This window comes from Oncorhynchus masou, chromosome 28 (assembly GCF_036934945.1).
Source record: "Oncorhynchus masou masou isolate Uvic2021 chromosome 28, UVic_Omas_1.1, whole genome shotgun sequence".
Taxonomy (NCBI): Eukaryota; Metazoa; Chordata; class Actinopteri; order Salmoniformes; family Salmonidae; genus Oncorhynchus; species Oncorhynchus masou.
In genome coordinates, this window is record NC_088239.1 from 65,547,571 (window position 1) to 65,569,589 (window position 22,019).

Consider the following 22,019-nt stretch of genomic DNA (forward strand, 5'->3'; position numbering starts at 1 on the left):
AATAATATTTGGTCAATTACAAAAGTTTATCTCAATACTTTGTTATATACATTTTGTTGGCAATGACAGAGGTCAAACGATTTCTGTAAGTCTTCACAAGGTTTTCACACACTGTTGTTGGTATTTTGGCCCATTCCTCCATCCAGATCTCCTCTAGAGCAGTGATGTTTTGGGGCTGTTGCTGGGCAACACGGATTTTCAACTCCCTCCAAAGATTTTCTATGGGGTTGAGATCTGGAGACTGGCTAGGCCACTCCAGGACCTTGAAATGCTTCTTATGAAGCCACTCCTTCGTTGCCCAGGCGGTGTGTTTGGTGTCATTGTCATGCTGAAAGACCTAACCACGTTTCATCTTCAATGCCCTTGCTGATGGAAGGAGGTTTTCACTCAAAATCTCACAATACATGGTCCCATTCGTTCTTTCCTTTACACGGATCAGTCGTTATGGTCCCTTTGCAGAAAAACAGCCCCAAAGCATGATGTTTCCACCCCATGCTTCTCAGTAGGTATAGTGTTCTTACGACGAGTTGAGTTTTTACCAAAAAGTTCTATTTTGGTTTCATCTGACCATATGACATTCTCCCAATCTTCTTCTGGATCATCCAAATGCTCTCTAGCAAACTTCAGACAGGCCTGGACATGTACTGGCTTAAGCAGAGGGACACGTCTGGCACTGCAGGATTTGAGTCCCTGGCGGCGTAGTGTGTTACTGATGGTAGGCTTTGTTACTTTGGTCCCAGCTCTCTGCAGGTCATTCACTAGGTCTCCCCGTGTGGTTCTGGGATTTTTGCTCACCGTTCTTGTGATCATTTTGACCCCACGGGGTGAGATCTTGCGTTGAGCCCCAGATCGAGGGAGATTATCAGTGGTCTTGTATGTCTTCCATTTCCTAATAATTGCTCCCACAGTTGATTTCTTCAAACCAAGCTGCTTACCTATTGCAGATTCAGTCTTCCCAGCCTGGTGCAGGTCTACAATTTTATTTCTGGTGTCCTTTGACAGCTCTTTGGTCTTGGCCATAGTGGAGTTTGGAGTGTGACTGTTTGAGGTTGTGGACAGGTGGACAGGTGTCTTTTATACTGATAAGTTCAAACAGGTGCCATTAATACAGGTAACGAGTGGAGGACAGAGGAGCCTCTTAAAGAAGAAGTTACGGGTCTGTGAGAGCCAGAAATCTTGCTTGTTTGTAGGTGAATACTTATTTTCCACCATAATTTGCAAATAAATTCATAAAAAATCCTACAATGTGATTTTCTGGATTTTTTAAAATCATTTTGTCTGTCATAGTTGAAGTGTACCTATGATGAAACAGGCCTCTCTCATCTTTTTAAGTGGGACAACTTGCACAATTGGTGGCTGACTAAATACTTTTTTGCCCCACTGCATATTTTTCATTTTTTTACTCAAACCACCCGTGGGCCGGATTGGACCCCCCCGGGCCGTATTTTTTATACCCCTGATTTAGGTAGTTTAACCTTGGCAGTCATTCTGAATGCTTTTTGTGGGTAAATAAAACTTTAAATTGTTGGATATTCCCACTCTGGCTGGATTCCAATAGGAATTAAACATCACTTTACAAGCCAGCATAATGTGACTTGCAGGCCTGATGTAGCCACTGTATTAGGGAAAAACTGGGCCCTCAAAGTAAGGCTTATGATATACGGTGAGCACCATAATTCATTGGACAGTGACCATTTTTTTGTTATTTAGCACTTTGAGTTTGAAAGGATACAATGACAATGAGGGTGAAGTGCAGACTGTCAGCTTTAATTTGAGGGTATTTTCATACATATCGGATGAACCGTTTAGAAATTATAGAAGCTTTTGTACATAGTCCCCCCCATTTTCGGGCATCAAAAAACACTGGACAGTTTAACATAATGTAGAATAAAGTAGTCATTGTTAATATTTGGTCGCATATCCTTTGCATGCAATGACTGCTTGAAGTCTGCGATGCATCGACATCACCAGACGCTGGGTATCTTCCCTGGCCTGTACTGCAGCCATCTTCAGTTCCTGCTTGTTTCGGGGACTTATTGTCTTCAGTCTCCTCTTCGGCATGTAAAATGCATGTTCAATTGGATTCAGATCCGGTGATTGACTCGGCCAGTCAAGGATTTTCCACTTTTTGGCCATCAAAAACCCCTTCGTTGCTCTAGAAGTATGTTTAGGGTCATTGTCTTGTTGCATGATGAAGTGCCGTCCAATGAGTTTGGAGGCATTTGGTTTTATCTGAGCAGATAAAATATTTCTGTAGACTTCAGAATTCATTGTTCTACTTCTGTCTGCAGTCACATCATCGATGAAGACAAGTGAGCCTGTTCCACTGGCAGCCATACAGGCCCAAACCATAGCACCCCCTCCACCATGTTTCACGGATGAGGCGGTATGCTTTGGATCATGGGCATGTCTTTTTTTTCACCACACTTTCCTCTTTCCATCACTCTGGTACATGTTAATCTTTGTCTCATCTGTCCACAATACTTTTTTCCAGAACTCTTGGAGCTCTTTTAGGTGCTTTTTAGCCAACTGTAATCTGGCCTTTATATTCTTCAGGCTTATCAGTGGTTTGCATCTTGTAGTGTACCCTCTGTAGTCCTGCTGGTGTAGTCTTCTACATATGGTAGACTTTGACACATCTACACCTGCATCCAGGAGAGTGTTTTTGATCTGTTGGACTGTTGTCAGGGGGGTTTCTTCACCATAGAGAGCATTCATCCACTACAGTGGTCTTCCTCAGTCTACCGGGTCTTTTGACATAATTGAGTTCACCGGTTGTTTTTTTCTTGTTAATGATGAACCAAACTGGTGACTTGGGCATGTCCAGGGTTTTTGCAAGGTTCCCGATTGATTGATTTTCATTTCTGAGCCTTATGACAGCCAGCTTCATTTGCATCGACACTGCTGTCTTCCTCATGTTGTCACACCCCAACAACAACCTCCAAAGGCAATAGCAAAGTCTAGAATCAATACTCTTCATCAACAGCTCTCCTGCATTCACTAACGACACAAATGAATACACCTGCCTAACAACACACATCTGTGAAGCCAATTCAACAAATACTTGTAGTACCTTAAAATGGGGGGGGGGCCATGTACAAAAGGTACTGTCATTTCTAAACGCTTCATCCGATATGTATGACAAAAATGGTCACTGTCCAATGAATTATGGTGCTCACTGTATGTAATGGACTGTCTTAAATAATAAAGCACTTTGATGCTGGTATGCTGGTCACTAGTGTCCAAAACACATACTGGTATGCTGGTCACCAGTGTACAAAACATAGTGAAGGCTTGCCACCAGCAAAAACGTAGTGAAAGAACCAGAAAAACACAGTGAAGGAACCTGCAAAAACACAGTGAAGGCGGGTGACCAGCATGGCCAGCCTATGCTGGTCAATTCTGTTTTTTTTTCAGCAGGGTTGGCCCCCAGGGTTCTGTACCAGTGCGACAGACAACACTATGCTATGTGGTAAACATTGATTGTCCACTCTACTCTGTATGTACAGTACCATGTAAAAAGTTGTCTGCTGTCTGTGGACCTACTTTAAGTTGCTTTGGCATGCTAAGATTGTTTTGGCATTTCTGGCATCTGTAGTCTACAGTGGCCTGTTTGTTTTGGCTTGCCTAGGAGCAGGTGTGTGGTTCTCAGTACGATTCCAGGCTAACAGCTAGTGTTCATGCTAAGTTAGTGCTAAGCTATAGGCGCCGCCAAGGCTATTAATACCTACAGCACAAACTAGCTGCACTCTGACAGACACTACCCTAAGCTAGTTAGCTGCTGCTGCCTTTCATCTGAGTCAAAGCCCAGCTATCACTGTTCTGTTCGATCTCTTAACTCCTTGCCTTGGAAATCTCAGCGTTGTCGCTGGTTCCTGTGTGTGACAGAATTCCTGATGCTATCTGTATAACTTTATACCGTTTTAAAATACATTTTGAATAAATAGAAGTAGAAATTAAGTGAGGTGCTAAGCACTGCAGACTAACGGAAAGTCAACTTTGGGAAAGTGCTGATTGAGGCACACCCCTCTCCTCTTCATTGCAGTGTAATTTATGACATTCCCCTATCATTCCTTACAGTACCTTTTCTCATTTAAAATGCTTGTGGCCAACTGTTGTCAAGATAGCAATGTTGTAGGCTACTGTTTCTGTCTGGGAATGGTTGCTTTGAGTATTAAACAGAATCATTCCTGTTGCTTGTCTTTCCCACCGCAACCCTTGGCCAGTGTCCATAGTTTCCATTTTAAATCTAGTTGTTGAGTTAGCAGCAGAATCTCTAAGTAGACCTTCACCATGTGACCTTCACCATGTAGGACTCTGACCTATTTCTACTGTACTGTCTCTCTCTCTCTACTCTCCCCATTCTCTCTCTCTCTCTCTCTCTCTCTCTCTCTCTCTCTCTCTCTTCCACTCTTCCTCTGCCCTCTGTCTCTTTTTCACTCTCTCTTTCTCTCTCTCTTTCTCTTTCCCCGCTCTTCCTTTCTCTCCAATCACGGTCATCATCCATATTGCTGAATGTTTCCCTTGCAGCTCCAGCAAGTGCAATGTGCTGTGTTTTAGTTCATATCTGTTGTGTGTTACAGCCCCAAGAGGCTATTAAGGTACAAGCCAGCTAATTCTGGCAACCTCCTGTGTCATCAGCAGTGTTTACACTGATTTAATCCTATTAGAGAGATGGGGAACAAGAAAGAGAGAGAGAGATTGATTGTTGTGAGTGAGTTGACTTGTGTCCTGATCGTTCCTGTTGTGCCTGCTGACAGGAGCAGATTGATAGAGAGCAGGCTAAACTGTAAGATACAAGTCTGCTGCTGTCTTTTTAACGAGCAGTGTAGGGACATTAGAGTGTGTATGACCGCCCAGCTGGCGAAGCACTTATCAGACCACTGCTGGCTCTGATCCAGCACACCACTGTAGACAAGCTCATATCAAACTATCAGACGTGTTGACAGCTGATGCCACTAGCAACCCAACAGTGTAGCTAATGGACAGTCTGCATAATGCTGTTAGTAGTGCCTGCTAGTTACATACTGCCATGATCCCACTATAGAGCCGATGAGTAACTTAGGCAGTGCTGACTTTGCCTATGTCAGGTCACATGTTTGAGTCCAGAGTTACGGTGTGTGTGTCATGGCCAGAGGTAGTCCTGAGTAATGGTGTGGTGTGTGTCATGACCAGAGGTAGTCCTGAGTAATGGTGTGGTGTGTGTCATGACCAGAGGTAGTCCTGAGTAATGGTGTGGTGTGTGTCATGGCCAGAGGTAGTCCTGAGTAATGGTGTGGTGTGTGTCATGACCAGAGGTAGTCCTGAGTAATGGTGTGGTGTGTGTCATGGCCAGAGGTAGTCCTGAGTAATGGTGTGGTGTGTGTCATGACCAGAGGTAGTCCTGAGTAATGGTGTGGTGTGTCTCATGGCCAGAGGTAGTCCTGAGTAATGGTGTGGTGTGTGTCATGGCCAGAGGTAGTCCTGAGTAATGGTGTGGTGTGTGTCATGACCAGAGGTAGTCCTGAGTAATGGTGTGGTGTGTGTCATGGCCAGAGGTAGTCCTGAGTAATGGTGTGGTGTGTGTCATGACCAGAGGTAGTCCTGAGTAATGGTGTGGTGTGTGTCATGACCAGAGGTAGTCCTGAGTAATGGTGTGGTGTGTGTCATGGCCAGAGGTAGTCCTGAGTAATGGTGTGGTGTGTGTCATGACCAGAGGTAGTCCTGAGTAATGGTGTGGTGTGTGTCATGGCCAGAGGTAGTCCTGAGTAATGGTGTGTGTCATGACCAGAGGTAGTCCTGAGTAATGGTGTGGTGTGTGTCATGGCCAGAGGTAGTCCTGAGTAATGGTGTGGTGTGTGTCATGACCAGAGGTAGTCCTGAGTAATGGTGTGGTGTGTGTCATGACCAGAGGTAGTCCTGAGTAATGGTGTGGTGTGTGTCATGGTCAGAGGTAGTCCTGAGTAATGGTGTGGTGTGTGTCATGACCAGAGGTAGTCCTGAGTAATGGTGTGGTGTGTGTCATGGCCAGAGGTAGTCCTGAGTAATGGTGTGGTGTGTGTCATGACCAGAGGTAGTCCTGAGTAATGGTGTGGTGTGTGTCATGACCAGAGGTAGTCCTGAGTAATGGTGTGGTGTGTGTCATGGCCAGAGGTAGTCCTGAGTAATGGTGTGGTGTGTGTCATGACCAGAGGTAGTCCTGAGTAATGGTGTGGTGTGTGTCATGGCCAGAGGTAGTCCTGAGTAATGGTGTGTGTCATGACCAGAGGTAGTCCTGAGTAATGGTGTGGTGTGTGTCATGGCCAGAGGTAGTCCTGAGTAATGGTGTGGTGTGTGTCATGACCAGAGGTAGTCCTGAGTAATGGTGTGGTGTGTGTCATGGCCAGAGGTAGTCCTGAGTAATGGTGTGGTGTGTGTCATGACCAGAGGTAGTCCTGAGTAATGGTGTGGTGTGTGTCATGGCCAGAGGTAGTCCTGAGTAATGGTGTGGTGTGTGTCATGACCAGAGGTAGTCCTGAGTAATGGTGTGGTGTGTGTCATGACCAGAGGTAGTCCTGAGTAATGGTGTGGTGTGTGTCATGGCCAGAGGTAGTCCTGAGTAATGGTGTGGTGTGTGTCATGACCAGAGGTAGTCCTGAGTAATGGTGTGGTGTGTGTCATGGTCAGAGGTAGTCCTGAGTAATGGTGTGGTGTGTGTCATGACCAGAGGTAGTCCTGAGTAATGGTGTGGTGTGTGTCATGGCCAGAGGTAGTCCTGAGTAATGGTGTGGTGTGTGTCATGACCAGAGGTAGTCCTGAGTAATGGTGTGGTGTGTGTCATGACCAGAGGTAGTCCTGAGTAATGGTGTGGTGTGTGTCATGGCCAGAGGTAGTCCTGAGTAATGGTGTGGTGTGTGTCATGACCAGAGGTAGTCCTGAGTAATGGTGTGGTGTGTGTCATGGCCAGAGGTAGTCCTGAGTAATGGTGTGTGTCATGACCAGAGGTAGTCCTGAGTAATGGTGTGGTGTGTGTCATGACCAGAGGTAGTCCTGAGTAATGGTGTGGTGTGTGTCATGGCCAGAGGTAGTCCTGAGTAATGGTGTGGTGTGTGTCATGACCAGAGGTAGTCCTGAGTAATGGTGTGGTGTGTGTCATGGTCAGAGGTAGTCCTGAGTAATGGTGTGGTGTGTGTCATGACCAGAGGTAGTCCTGAGTAATGGTGTGGTGTGTGTCATGGCCAGAGGTAGTCCTGAGTAATGGTGTGGTGTGTGTCATGACCAGAGGTAGTCCTGAGTAATGGTGTGGTGTGTGTCATGACCAGAGGTAGTCCTGAGTAATGGTGTGGTGTGTGTCATGGCCAGAGGTAGTCCTGAGTAATGATGTGGTGTGTGTCATGACCAGAGGTAGTCCTGAGTAATGGTGTGGTGTGTGTCATGGCCAGAGGTAGTCCTGAGTAATGGTGTGTGTCATGACCAGAGGTAGTCCTGAGTAATGGTGTGGTGTGTGTCATGGCCAGAGGTAGTCCTGAGTAATGGTGTGGTGTGTGTCATGACCAGAGGTAGTCCTGGGTAATGGTGTGGTGTGTGTCATGACCAGAGGTAGTCCTGAGTAATGGTGTGGTGTGTGTCATGACCAGAGGTTGTCCTGAGTAATGGTGTGGTGTGTGTCATGGCCAGAGGTAGTCCTGAGTAATGGTGTGGTGTGTGTCATGACCAGAGGTAGTCCTGAGTAATGGTGTGGTGTGTGTCATGGCAAGAGGTAGTCCTGAGTAATGGTGTGTGTCATGACCAGAGGTAGTCCTGAGTAATGGTGTGGTGTGTGTCATGGCCAGAGGTAGTCCTGAGTAATGGTGTGGTGTGTGTCATGACCAGAGGTAGTCCTGAGTAATGGTGTGGTGTGTGTCATGACCAGAGGTAGTCCTGAGTAATGGTGTGGTGTGTGTCATGACCAGAGGTAGTCCTGAGTAATGGTGTGGTGTGTGTCATGACCAGAGGTAGTCCTGAGTAATGGTGTGGTGTGTGTCATGACCAGAGGTAGTCCTGAGTAATGGTGTGGTGTGTGTCATGACCAGAGGTAGTCCTGAGTAATGGTGTGGTGTGTGTCATGACCAGAGGTTGTCCTGAGTAATGGTGTGGTGTGTGTCATGACCAGAGGTAGTCCTGAGTAATGGTGTGGTGTGTGTCATGACCAGAGGTAGTCCTGAGTAATGGTGTATGTCATGGCCAGGGGTAGTCCTGAGTAACGGTGTGTGTCATGGCCAGAGGTAATCCTGAGTAACGGTGTGGTGTGTGTCATGGCCAGAGGTAGTCCTGAGTAACGGTGTATGTCATGGCCAGGGGTAGTCCTGAGTAACGGTGTGTGTCATGGCCAGAGGTAATCCTGAGTAACGGTGTGTCTCATAGCCAGAGGTAGTCCTGAGTAACGGTGTGTGTGTCATAGCCAGAGGTTGACCTGAGTAACGGTGTGTGTCATGGCCAGAGGTAGTCCTGAGTTACGGTGTGGTGTGTGTCATGGCCAGAGGTAATCCTGAGTAACGGTGTGTCTCATAGCCAGAGGTAATCCTGAGTAACGGTGCGTGTGTCATAGCCAGAGGTTGACCTGAGTAACGGTGTGGTGTGTGTCATGGCCAGAGGTAGTCCTGAGTAACGGTGTGGTATGTGTCATGGCCAGAGGTAGTCCTGAGTAACGGTGTGGTATGTGTCATGGCCAGAGGTAGTCCTGAGTAACGGTGTGGTGTGTCTCATGACCAGAGGTAGTCCTGAGTAACGGTGTGTGTCATGACCAGAGGTAGTCCTGAGTAACGGTGTGGTGTGTGTCATGGCCAGAGGTAGTCCTGAGTAATGGTGTGGTGTGTCTCATGGCCAGAGGTAGTCCTGAGTAACGGTGTGGTGTGTGTCATGGCCAGAGGTAGTCCTGAGTAACGGTGTGGTGTGTCTCATGGCCAAACGTTGTCCTGAGTAACGGTGTGGTGTCATAGCCAGAGGTAGTCCTGAGTAACGGTGTGTGTCATAGCCAGAGGTAGTCCTGAGTAACGGTGTGTGTCATAGCCAGAGGTAGTCCTGAGTAACGGTGTGTGTCATAGCCAGAGGTAGTCCTGAGTAACGGTGTGTGTCATGGCCAGAGGTAGTCCTGAGTAACGGTGTGTGTCATAGCCAGAGGTAGTCCTGAGTAACGGTGTGTGTCATAGCCAGAGGTAGTCCTGAGTAACGGTGTGTGTCATGGCCAGAGGTAATCCTGAGTAACGGTGCGTGTGTCATAGCCAGAGGTTGACCTGAGTAACGGTGTGGTGTGTGTCATAGCCAGAGGTAATCCTGAGTAACGGTGCGTGTGTCATAGCCAGAGGTTGACCTGAGTAACGGTGTGGTGTGTGTCATGGCCAGAGGTAGTCCTGAGTTACGGTGTGGTGTGTGTCATGGCCAGAGGTAGTCCTGAGTAACGGTGTGGTGTGTCTCATGGCCAGAGGTAGTCCTGAGTAACGGTGTGTGTCATGACCAGAGGTAGTCCTGAGTAACGGTGTGGTGTGTGTCATGGCCAGAGGTAGTCCTGAGTAATGGTGTGGTGTGTCTCATGGCCAGAGGTAATCCTGAGTAACGGTGTGGTGTGTGTCATGACCAGAGGTAGTCCTGAGTAACGGTGTGTGTGTCATAGCCAGAGGTTGACCTGAGTAACGGTGTGGTGTGTGTCATGGCCAGAGGTAGTCCTGAGTTACGGTGTGGTGTGTGTCATGGCCAGAGGTAGTCCTGAGTAACGGTGTGGTGTGTCTCATGGCCAGAGGTAGTCCTGAGTTACGGTGTGGTGTGTGTCATGGCCAGAGGTAGTCCTGAGTTACGGTGTGGTGTGTGTCATGGCCAGAGGTAGTCCTGAGTAACGGTGTGGTGTGTCTCATGGCCAGGGGTAGTCCTGAGTAACAGTGTGGTGTGTGTCATGGCCAGAGGTAGTCCTGAGTAACGGTGTGGTGTGTCTCATGGCCAGAGGTAGTCCTGAGTAACGGTGTGTGTCATGACCAGAGGTAGTCCTGAGTAACGGTGTGGTGTGTGTCATGGCCAGAGGTAGTCCTGAGTAATGGTGTGGTGTGTCTCATGGCCAGAGGTAGTCCTGAGTAACGGTGTGGTGTGTGTCATGGCCAGAGGTAGTCCTGAGTAACGGTGTGGTGTGTCTCATGGCCAAACGTTGTCCTGAGTAACGGTGTGGTGTCATAGCCAAAGGTAGTCCTGAGTAACGGTGTGTGTGTCATAGCCAGAGGTAGTCCTGAGTAACGGTGTGTGTCATAGCCAGAGGTAGTCCTGAGTAACGGTGTGTGTCATGGCCAGAGGTAGTCCTGAGTAACGGTGTGTGTCATAGCCAGAGGTAGTCCTGAGTAACGGTGTGTGTCATGGCCAGAGATAGTCCTGATTAACGGTGTGTGTCATGGCCAGAGGTAGTCCTGATTAACGGTGTGTGTCATGGCCAGAGGTAGTCCTGAGTAACGGTGTGTGTCATAGCCAGAGGTAGTCCTGAGTAACGGTGTGTGTCATGGCCAGAGGTAGTCCTGATTAACGGTGTGTGTCATGGCCAGAGGTAATCCTGAGTAACGGTGTGGTGTGTGTCATGGCCAGAGATAGTCTTGAGTAACGGTGTGTCATGTCCAGAGGTAGTCCTGAGTAATGGTGTGTGTCATGGCCAGAGGTAGTCCTGAGTAATGGTGTGTGTCATGGCCAGAGGTAGTCCTGATTAACGGTGTGTGTCATGGCCAGAGGTAATCCTGAGTAACGGTGTGGTGTGTGTCATGGCCAGAGATAGTCTTGAGTAACGGTGTGTCATGTCCAGAGGTAGTCCTGAGTAACAGTGTGGTGTGTGTCATGGCCAGAGGTAGTCCTGAGTAATGGTGTGTGGCATGGCCAGAGGTAGTCCTGAGTAACGGTGTGTGTCATGGCCAGAGGTAATCCTGAGTAACGGTGTGGTGTGTGTCATGGCCAGAGGTAGTCCTGATTAACGGTGTGTGTCATGGCCAGAGGTAGTCCTGAGTAACGGTGTGTGTCATAGCCAGAGGTAGTCCTGAGTAACGGTGTGTGTCATGGCCAGAGGTAGTCCTGAGTAACGGTGTGTGTCATAGCCAGAGGTAGTCCTGAGTAACGGTGTGTGTCATGGCCAGAGGTAGTCCTGAGTAACGGTGTGTGTCATGGCCAGAGGTAGTCCTGATTAACGGTGTGTGTCATGGCCAGAGGTAATCCTGAGTAACGGTGTGGTGTGTCTCATGGCCAGAGGTAATCCTGAGTAACGGTGTGATGTGTGTCATGGCCAGAGGTAATCCTGATTAACGGTGTGGTGTGTCTCATGGCCAGAGGTAATCCTGAGTAACGGTGTGATGTGTGTCATGGCCAGAGGTAATCCTGATTAACGGTGTGTGTCATGGCCAGAGGTAATCCTGAGTAACGGTGTGATGTGTGTCATGGCCAGAGGTAGTCCTGATTAACGGTGTGTGTCATGGCCAGAGGTAATCCTGATTAACGGTGTGTGTCATGGCCAGAGGTAATCCTGAGTAACGGTGTGATGTGTGTCATGGCCAGAGGTAGTCCTGATTAACGGTGTGTGTCATGGCCAGAGGTAATCCTGAGTAACGGTGTGGTGTGTGTCATGGCCAGAGATAGTCTTGAGTAACGGTGTGTCATGGCCAGAGGTAGTCCTGAGTAACGGTGTGTGTCATAGCCAGAGGTAGTCCTGAGTAACGGTGTGTGTCATGGCCAGAGGTAGTCCTGATTAACGGTGTGTGTCATGGCCAGAGGTAATCCTGAGTAACGGTGTGGTGTGTGTCATGGCCAGAGATAGTCTTGAGTAACGGTGTGTGTCATGGCCAGAGGTAGTCCTGAGTAACAGTGTGGTGTGTGTCATGGCCAGAGGTAGTCCTGAGTAATGGTGTGTGGCATGGCCAGAGGTAGTCCTGAGTAATGGTGTGTGGCATGGCCAGAGGTAGTCCTGAGTAATGGTGTGTGTCATGGCCAGGGGTAATCCTGAGTAACGGTGTGGTGTGTGTCATGGCCAGAGATAGTCTTGAGTAACGGTGTGGTGTGTCTCATGGCCAGAGGTAGTCCTGAGTAACGGTGTGGTGTGTGTCATGACCAGAGGTAGTCCTGAGTAATGGTGTGTTGTGTGTCATGACCAGAGGTAGTCCTGAGTAATGGTGTGGTGTGTCTCATGGCCAGAGGTAGTCCTGAGTAACGGTGTGTGTCATGGCCAGAGGTAGTCCTGAGTAACGGTGTGGTGTGTGTCATGGCCAGAGGTAGTCCTGAGTAATGGTGTGGTGTGTGTCATGACCAGAGGTAGTCCTGAGTAATGGTGTGGTGTGTGTCATGGCCAGAGGTAGTCCTGAGTAACGGTGTGGTGTGTGTCATGGCCAGAGGTAGTCCTGAGTAATGGTGTGGTGTGTGTCATGACCAGAGGTAGTCCTGAGTAATGGTGTGGTGTGTGTCATGACCAGAGGTAGTCCTGAGTAATGGTGTGGTGTGTGTCATGGCCAGAGGTAGTCCTGAGTAATGGTGTGGTGTGTGTCATGACCAGAGGTAGTCCTGAGTAATGGTGTGGTGTGTGTCATGACCAGAGGTAGTCCTGAGTAATGGTGTGGTGTGTGTCATGGCCAGAGGTAGTCCTGAGTAATGGTGTGGTGTGTGTCATGGCCAGAGGTAGTCCTGAGTAATGGTGTGGTGTGTGTCATGGCCAGAGGTAGTCCTGAGTAACGGTGTGGTGTGTGTCATGACCAGAGGTAGTCCTGAGTAATGGTGTGGTGTGTGTCATGGCCAGAGGTAGTCCTGAGTAATGGTGTGGTGTGTGTCATGACCAGAGGTAGTCCTGAGTAACGGTGTGTGTCATGACCAGAGGTAGTCCTGAGTAATGGTGTGGTGTGTGTCATGGCCAGAGGTAGTCCTGAGTAATGGTGTGGTGTGTGTCATGGCCAGAGGTAGTCCTGAGTAATGGTGTGGTGTGTCTCATGGCCAGAGGTAGTCCTGAGTAACGGTGTGGTGTGTGTCATGGCCAGAGGTAGTCCTGAGTAATGGTGTGGTGTGTGTCATGGCCAGAGGTAGTCCTGAGTAACGGTGTGGTGTGTGTCATGGCCAGAGGTAGTCCTGAGTAATGGTGTGGTGTGTGTCATGACCAGAGGTAGTCCTGAGTAACGGTGTGTGTCATGACCAGAGGTAGTCCTGAGTAATGGTGTGGTGTGTGTCATGGCCAGAGGTAGTCCTGAGTAATGGTGTGGTGTGTGTCATGGCCAGAGGTAGTCCTGAGTAATGGTGTGGTGTGTCTCATGGCCAGAGGTAGTCCTGAGTAACGGTGTGGTGTGTGTCATGGCCAGAGGTAGTCCTGAGTAACGGTGTGGTGTGTGTCATGGCCAGAGGTAGTCCTGAGTAATGGTGTGGTGTGTGTCATGGCCAGAGGTAGTCCTGAGTAATGGTGTGGTGTGTCTCATGGCCAGAGGTAGTCCTGAGTAACGGTGTGGTGTGTGTCATGGCCAGAGGTAGTCCTGAGTAACGGTGTGGTGTGTGTCATGGCCAGAGGTAGTCCTGAGTAACGGTGTGGTGTGTGTCATGACCAGAGGTAGTCCTGAGTAACGGTGTGTGTCATGACCAGAGGTAGTCCTGAGTAATGGTGTGGTGTGTGTCATGGCCAGAGGTAGTCCTGAGTAATGGTGTGGTGTGTGTCATGGCCAGAGGTAGTCCTGAGTAATGGTGTGGTGTGTCTCATGGCCAGAGGTAGTCCTCATGTCATGACCAGAGGTAGTCCTGAGTAATGGTGTGGTGTGTCTCATGGCCAGAGGTAGTCCTGAGTAATGGTGTGGTGTGTGTCATGGCCAGAGGTAGTCCTGAGTAATGGTGTGGTGTGTCTCATGGCCAGAGGTAGTCCTGAGTAATGGTGTGGTGTGTGTCATGACCAGAGGTAGTCCTGAGTAATGGTGTGGTGTGTGTCATGGCCAGAGGTAGTCCTGAGTAATGGTGTGGTGTGTGTCATGGCCAGAGGTAGTCCTGAGTAATGGTGTGGTGTGTCTCATGGCCAGAGGTAGTCCTGAGTAACGGTGTGGTGTGTGTCATGGCCAGAGGTAGTCCTGAGTAATGGTGTGGTGTGTGTCATGGCCAGAGGTAGTCCTGAGTAATGGTGTGGTGTGTGTCATGGCCAGAGGTAGTCCTGAGTAATGGTGTGGTGTGTGTCATGACCAGAGGTAGTCCTGAGTAATGGTGTGGTGTGTGTCATGGCCAGAGGTAGTCCTGAGTAACGGTGTGGTGTGTGTCATGACCAGAGGTAGTCCTGAGTAATGGTGTGGTGTGTGTCATGGCCAGAGGTAGTCCTGAGTAACGGTGTGGTGTGTGTCATGACCAGAGGTAGTCCTGAGTAACGATGTGTGTCATGGCCAGAGGTAGTCCTGAGTAACGGTGTGTGTCATGGCCAGAGGTAGTCCTGAGTAATGGTGTGTGTCATGGCCAGAGGTAGTCCTGAGTAATGGTGTGGTGTGTGTCATGGCCAGAGGTAGTCCTGAGTAATGGTGTGGTGTGTGTCATGGCCAGAGGTAGTCCTGAGTAATGGTGTGGTGTGTGTCATGGCCAGAGGTAGTCCTGAGTAATGGTGTGTGTCATGGCCAGAGGTAGTCCTGAGTAATGGTGTGGTGTGTGTCATGACCAGAGGTAGTCCTGAGTAACGGTGTGGTGTGTGTCATGGCCAGAGGTAGTCCTGAGTAATGGTGTGGTGTGTGTCATGACCAGAGGTAGTCCTGAGTAATGGTGTGTGTTACTGTGTTGCATGCTTTCACTGTGTTACATGCTTTCACTGTGTTACATGCTGTCACTGTGTTACATATTGTTACTGCGTTACATTCTCTCACTGTGTTACATATTGTTACTGCGTTACATTCTCTCACTGTGTTACATACTGTCACTGTTTTACATATTGTCACTGTGTTACATGCTGTCACTGTGTTACGTATTGTTACTGTGTCACACGTTCTCACTGTTTTAAATATTGTTTGTCGGTGTGTTACATGCTCTCACTGTGTTACATATTGTTTGTCACTGTGTTACATGCTCTCGCTGTGTTACATATTGTTTGTCACTGTGTTACATGCTCTCGCTGTGTTACGTATTGTTTGTCATTGTGTTCCATGCTCTCGCTGTGTTACATGCTGTCACTGTGTTACATGCTCTCACTGTGTTACATGCTGTCACTGTGTTCCATATTGTTTGTCACTGTGTTACATGCTGTCACTGTGTTACATATTGTTTGTCACTGTGTTACATGCTCTCACCGTGTTACATATTGTTTGTCACTGTGTTACATGCTCTCGCTGTGTTACATATTGTTTGTCATTGTGTTACATGCTCTCGCTGTGTTACATATTGTTTGTCATTGTGTTACATGCTCTCACTGTGTTACATGCTCTCACTGTGTTACATGCTCTCGCTGTGTTACATATTGTTTGTCATTGTGTTACATGCTCTCGCTGTGTTACATGCTGTCACTTTGTTATATGCTCTCACTGTGTTACATGCTGTCACTGTGTTCCATATTGTCACTGTGTTACATGCTGTCACTGTGTTACATGCTGTCACTGTGTTACATGCTCTCACTGTGTTACATGCTGTCACTGTGTTCCATATTGTCACTGTGTTACATATTGTTACTGTGTTACATGCTCTCACTGTGTTACATGCTCTCGCTGTGTTACATGCTGTCACTGTGTTACATGCTGTCACTGTGTTACATGCTGTCACTGTGTTACATGCTGTCACTGTGTTACATGCTCTCACTGTGTTACATGCTGTCACTGTGTTCCATATTGTCACTGTGTTACATATTGTTACTGTGTAACATGCTCTCATTGTGTTACATGCTCTCACTGTGTTACATGCTCTCGCTGTGTTACATGCTGTCACTGTGTTACATGCTCTCACTGTGTTACATGCTGTCACTGTGTTCCATATTGTCACTGTGTTACATATTGTCACTGTGTTACATGCTCTCCCTGTGTTACATGCTGTCACTGTGTTACATGCTGTCACTGTGTTACATGCTCTCACTGTGTTACATGCTGTCACTGTGTTCCATATTGTCACTGTGTTACATATTGTTACTGTGTAACATGCTCTCATTGTGTAACATGCTCTCACTATGTTACTTATTGCCACTGTGTTACATGCTCTCACTGTGTAACATGCTCTCACTGTGCTACTTATTGTCACTGTGTAACATGCTCTCACTGTGTTACTTATTGTCACTGTGTTACATGCTCTCACTGTGTGACATGCTCTCACTGTGTTACTTATTGTCACTGTGTAACATGCTCTCACTGTGTTACTTATTGGCTCTGTGTTACATGCTCTCACTGTGTAACATGCTCTCACTGTGCTACTTATTGTCACTGTGTTACATGCTCTCACTGTGCTACTTATTGTCACTGTGTTACATGCTCTCAATGTAGGGGAGGCGGTAGGTCGAAACATTGCACAATAAAACTGCAAGAGCAACTCTTTCTTTCAAAACACCAGCCAGATCTACTAATTCTCTCTCCCTCGCCCTCTGTTTGTGTTTGATACGGTGCGTATCAAACTAAGCCTTTCTTCTCTTTGTCTCTCAGGTCCATAAGATCAACAGAGATGGAGACCATTCCCAGTTAGGTAATCTCTAGTACACTCCCTGTCTCTTTGTTGTTTCACTGTGTCATCATAAGGACACTGACGTAACTTTCAGGAGACAAATCATTGAGCTTTTTTCATATAAGGATTTCAGACAATTTGTTTAAACTGAAAAGTTCAACACTAAACAACGGAAGAGAAGTGAGGGAGTTGTCTGTCTGGGTCATATAGTCCATCATCCTGTGTTTTCTTTTCCCAGAAAGCCATTCCCTGCGTCACAGAGACAGGAGGAAAGAGTCTGTTGATGCCCGGTCAATCAGCTCACGTAGCAGTGATGGTGAGTATGTATAAGTGTGTGTGTGTGTGTGTGTGTGTGTGTGTGTGTGTGTGTGTGTGTGTGTGTGTGTGTGTGTGTGTGTGTGTGTGTGTGTGTGTGTGTGTGTGTGTGTGTGTGTGTGTGTGTGTGTGTGCGTGCGCGTGCGTGCGTGCGTGTGTGTGTGTGTGAGATGGGGGTATGGGAAGACTGAGTGAGGGATCCCAAGGGAGATGGAGGAAGACAGAAATATAAAAACGAAGGGACAAGAAGGATATAGAGAGAGGAGAAGATAGAGAGAGGAAGGAAGTAAAGAGAAAGGGTGATGAGAAGAGAGGGAGGGTCAGAGAAGAGACCTCAGAGAGCCGTGTTGGGCTCTGATGACATCACTAAGCCCCCCCTCCTCACTCTGACGCAGCTGCTGCTATTTTCATCAGCTGGGCTGAAGTGGTGCTTCTCCTGTCCTATACCTCTTGCTCTCTCTCTCTCTCTCTCTCTCTCTCTCTCTCTCTCTCTCTCTCTCTATTTCATTCTTCTTCTTCTCTGTTTTTTCTCTTCCCCTGTTATTTTCTCTCCTCATTTCTTCCCTATTTTCTCTTTTTCTACTCCTCCTTTCCCACTGTTCTTTCTCCTCTCCATTCATAAAGAACATACATATTGCATCATTGTACAGGGCAGCTTGCCACCACAGCCCCAGTGGTGTGTTGAGTTACATCCGTTAGACATTATTAAGTTAATTTAATATAAACTAGAATTACATATCTTACTGTAAGACCAGCATGTCACAGTACTGTAAGACCAGCATGTCACAGTACTGTAAGACCAGCATGTCACAGTACTGTAAGAGCAGCATGTCACAGTACTGTAAGAGAAGTATGTCACAGTACTGTAAGAGCAGTATGTCTCAGTACTGTAAGAGCAGTATGTCACAGTACTGTAAGAGCAGTATGTCTCAGTACTGAAAGAGCAGTATGTCACAGTACTGTAAGAGCAGCATGTCACAGTACTGAAAGAGCAGTATTTCACAGTACTGTAAGAGCAGTATATCACAGTACTGAAAGAGCAGTATGTCACAGTACTATAAGAGCAGTATGTCTCAGTACTGAAAGAGCAGTATGTCACAGTACTGTAAGAGCAGTATGTCTCAGTACTGAAAGAGCAGTATGTCACAGTACTGTAAGAGCAGCATGTCACAGTACTGAAAGAGCAGTATTTCACAGTACTGTAAGAGCAGTATATCACAGTACTGAAAGAGCAGTATGTCACAGTACTATAAGGGCAGTATGTCACAGTACTGTAAGAGCAGTATGTCACAGTACTGTAAGAGCATTATGTCACAGTACTGTAAGAGCAGTATATCACAGTACTGTAAGAGCAGTATGTCACAGTACTGTAAGAGCAGTATATCACAGTACTGTAAGAGCAGTATATCACAGTACTGTAAGAGCAGTATGTCACAGTACTGTAAGAGCAGTATGTCACAGTACTGTAAGAGCAGTATATCACAGTACTGTAAGAGCAGTATGTCACAGTACTGTACAAGCAGTATGTCACAGTACTGTAAGAGCAGTATGTCACAGTACTGTAAGAGCAGTATGTCACAGTACTGTAAGAGCAGAATGTCACAGTATTGTAAGAGCAGTATGTCACAGTACTGTAAGAGCAGTATGCAACAGTACTATAAGAGCAGCATGTCACAGTACTGTAAGAGCAGTATGTCACAGTACTGTAAGAGCAGTATGTCACAGTACTGTAAGAGCAGTATGTCACAGTACTGTAAGAGCAGTATGCAACAGTACTGTAAGAGCAGTATGTCTCAGTGCTGTAAGAGCAGTATGTCTCAGTACTGTAAGAGCAGTATGTCACAGTACTGTAAGAGCAGTATGTCACAGTACTGTAAGAGCAGTATGTCACAGTACTGTAAGAGCAGTATGTCTCAGTACTGTAAGAGCAGTATGTCTCAGTACTGTAGAACAGTATGTCACAGTACTGTAAGAGCAGTATGTCACAGTACTGTAAGAGCAGTATGTCACAGTACTGTAAGAGCAGTATGTCACAGTACTGTAAGAGCAGCATGTCACAGTACTGTAAGAGCAGTATTTCACAGTACTGTAAGAGCAGTATGTCACAGTACTGTAAGAGCAGTATGTCACAGTACTGTAAGAGCAGTATGCAACAGTACTGTAAGACCAGCATGTCACAGTACTGTAAGAGCAGTATTTCACAGTACTGTAAGAGCAGTATGTCACAGTACTGTAAGAGCAGTATGTCACAGTACTGAAAGAGCAGTATGTCTCAGTACTGAAAGAGCAGTATGTCACAGTACTGTAAGAGCAGCATGTCACAGTACTGAAAGAGCAGTATATCACAGTACTGTAAGAGCAGTATGTCACAGTACTGTAAGAGCAGTATGTCACAGTATTGTAAGAGCAGTATGTCACAGTACTGTAAGAGCAGTATGCAACAGTACTGTAAGAGCAGTATGTCACAGTACTGTAAGAACAGCATGTCACAGTACTGAAAGAGCAGTATGTCACAGTACTATAAGAGCATTATGTCACAGTACTGTAAGAGCAGTATGTCACAGTACTGTAAGAGCAGTATGCAACAGTACTGTAAGAGCAGTATGTCTCAGTACTGTAAGAGCAGTATGTCTCAGTACTGTAGAGCAGTATGTCACAGTACTGTAAGAGCAGCATGTCACAGTACTGTAAGAGAAGTATGTCACAGTACTGTAAGAGCAGTATGTCTCAGTACTGTAAGAGCAGTATGTCTCAGTACTGTAAGAGCAGTATGTCTCAGTACTGTAAGAGCAGTATGTCACAGTACTGTAAGAGCAGTATGTCACAGTACTGTAAGAGCAGTATGTCACAGTACTGTAAGAGCAGTATGTCTCAGTACTGTAAGAGCAGTATGTCTCAGTACTGTAGAGCAGTATGTCACAGTACTGTAAGAGCAGTATGTCACAGTACTGAAAGAGCAGTATGTCTCAGTACTGAAAGAGCAGTATGTCACAGTACTGTAAGAGCAGCATGTCACAGTACTGAAAGAGCAGTATATCACAGTACTGTAAGAGCAGTATGTCACAGTACTGTAAGAGCAGTATGTCACAGTATTGTAAGAGCAGTATGTCACAGTACTGTAAGAGCAGTATGCAACAGTACTGTAAGAGCAGTATGTCACAGTACTGTAAGAGCAGCATGTCACAGTACTGAAAGAGCAGTATGTCACAGTACTATAAGAGCATTATGTCACAGTACTGTAAGAGCAGTATGTCACAGTACTGTAAGAGCAGTATGCAACAGTACTGTAAGAGCAGTATGTCTCAGTACTGTAAGAGCAGTATGTCTCAGTACTGTAGAGCAGTATGTCACAGTACTGTAAGAGCAGTATGTCACAGTACTGTAAGAGCAGTATGTCTCAGTACTGTAAGAGCAGTATGTCTCAGTACTGTAGAGCAGTATGTCACAGTACTGTAAGAGCAGTATGTCACAGTACTGTAAGAGGAGTATGTCTCAGTACTGTAGAGCAGTATGTCACAGTACTGTAAGAGCAGTATGTCACAGTACTGTAAGAGCAGTATGTCACAGTACTGTAAGAGCAGTATGCAACAGTTCTGTAAGAGCAGTATGTCACAGTATTGTAAGAGCAGTATGTCACAGTACTGTAAGAGCAGTATGCAACAGTACTGTAAGAGCAGCATGTCACAGTACTGAAAGAGCAGTATGTCACAGTACTATAAGAGCAGTATGTCACAGTACTGTAAGAGCAGTATGCAACAGTACTGTAAGAGCAGTATGTCTCAGTACTGTAAGAGCAGTATGTCTCAGTACTGTAAGAGCAGTATGTCTCAGTACTGTAGAGCAGTATGTCACAGTACTGTAAGAGCAGTATGTCACAGTACTGTAAGAGCAGTATGTCACAGTACTGTAGAGCAGTATGTCACAGTACTGTAAGAGCAGTATGTCACAGTACTGTAAGAGCAGTATGTCTCAGTACTGTAGAGCAGTATGTCACAGTACTGTAAGAGCAGTATGTCACAGTACTGTAAGAGCAGTATGTCACAGTACTGTAAGAGCAGTATGCAACAGTTCTGTAAGAGCAGTATGTCACAGTATTGTAAGAGCAGTATGTCACAGTACTGTAAGAGCAGTATGCAACAGTACTGTAAGAGCAGCATGTCACAGTACTGAAAGAGCAGTATGTCTCAGTACTGTAGAGCAGTATGTCACAGTACTGTAAGAGCAGTATGTCACAGTACTGTAAGAGCAGTATGTCTCAGTACTGTAAGAGCAGTATGTCTCAGTACTGTAGAGCAGTATGTCACAGTACTGTAAGAGCAGTATGTCACAGTACTGTAAGAGCAGTATGTCTCAGTACTGTAGAGCAGTATGTCACAGTACTGTAAGAGCAGTATGTCACAGTACTGTAAGAGCAGTATGTCACAGTACTGTAAGAGCAGTATGTCACAGTACTGTAAGAGCAGTATGCAACAGTTCTGTAAGAGCAGTATGTCACAGTATTGTAAGAGCAGTATGTCACAGTACTGTAAGAGCAGTATGCAACAGTACTGTAAGAGCAGCATGTCACAGTACTGAAAGAGCAGTATGTCACAGTACTATAAGAGCAGTATGTCACAGTACTGTAAGAGCAGTATGTCACAGTACTGTAAGAGCAGTATGTCACAGTACTGTAAGAGCAGTATGTCACAGTACTGTAAGAGCAGTATGCAACAGTTCTGTAAGAGCAGTATGTCACAGTATTGTAAGAGCAGTATGTCACAGTACTGTAAGAGCAGTATGCAACAGTACTGTAAGAGCAGCATGTCACAGTACTGAAAGAGCAGTATGTCACAGTACTATAAGAGCAGTATGTCACAGTACTGTAAGAGCAGTATGTCACAGTACTGTAAGAGCAGTATGCAACAGTACTGTAAGAGCAGTATGTCTCAGTACTGTAAGAGCAGTATGTCTCAGTACTGTAGAGCAGTATGTCACAGTACTGTAAGAGCAGTATGTCACAGTACTGTAAGAGCAGTATGTCACAGTACTGTAAGAGCAGTATGCAACAGTTCTGTAAGAGCAGCATGTCACAGTACTGTAAGAGCAGTATTTCACAGTACTGTAAGAGCAGTATGTCACAGTACTGTAAGAACAGT

At 46.6% G+C, this 22,019-nt stretch overlaps 1 protein-coding gene across 3 annotated transcripts in view; it reads left to right on the forward strand.

Annotated features, from left to right (window-relative positions):
* LOC135516906 (high affinity cAMP-specific and IBMX-insensitive 3',5'-cyclic phosphodiesterase 8B-like) overlaps nucleotides 1–22,019 on the forward strand; it is an 83,101-nt gene that overhangs the window by 45,510 nt on the left and 15,572 nt on the right. For all 3 annotated transcript variants that reach the window (XM_064940973.1, XM_064940975.1, XM_064940974.1), the window contains 2 exons: nucleotides 16,551–16,590; nucleotides 16,808–16,885. In XM_064940973.1, coding sequence (XP_064797045.1) covers nucleotides 16,551–16,590; nucleotides 16,808–16,885 — 118 coding nt within the window. The remainder of the gene's footprint in view (nucleotides 1–16,550; nucleotides 16,591–16,807; nucleotides 16,886–22,019) is intronic.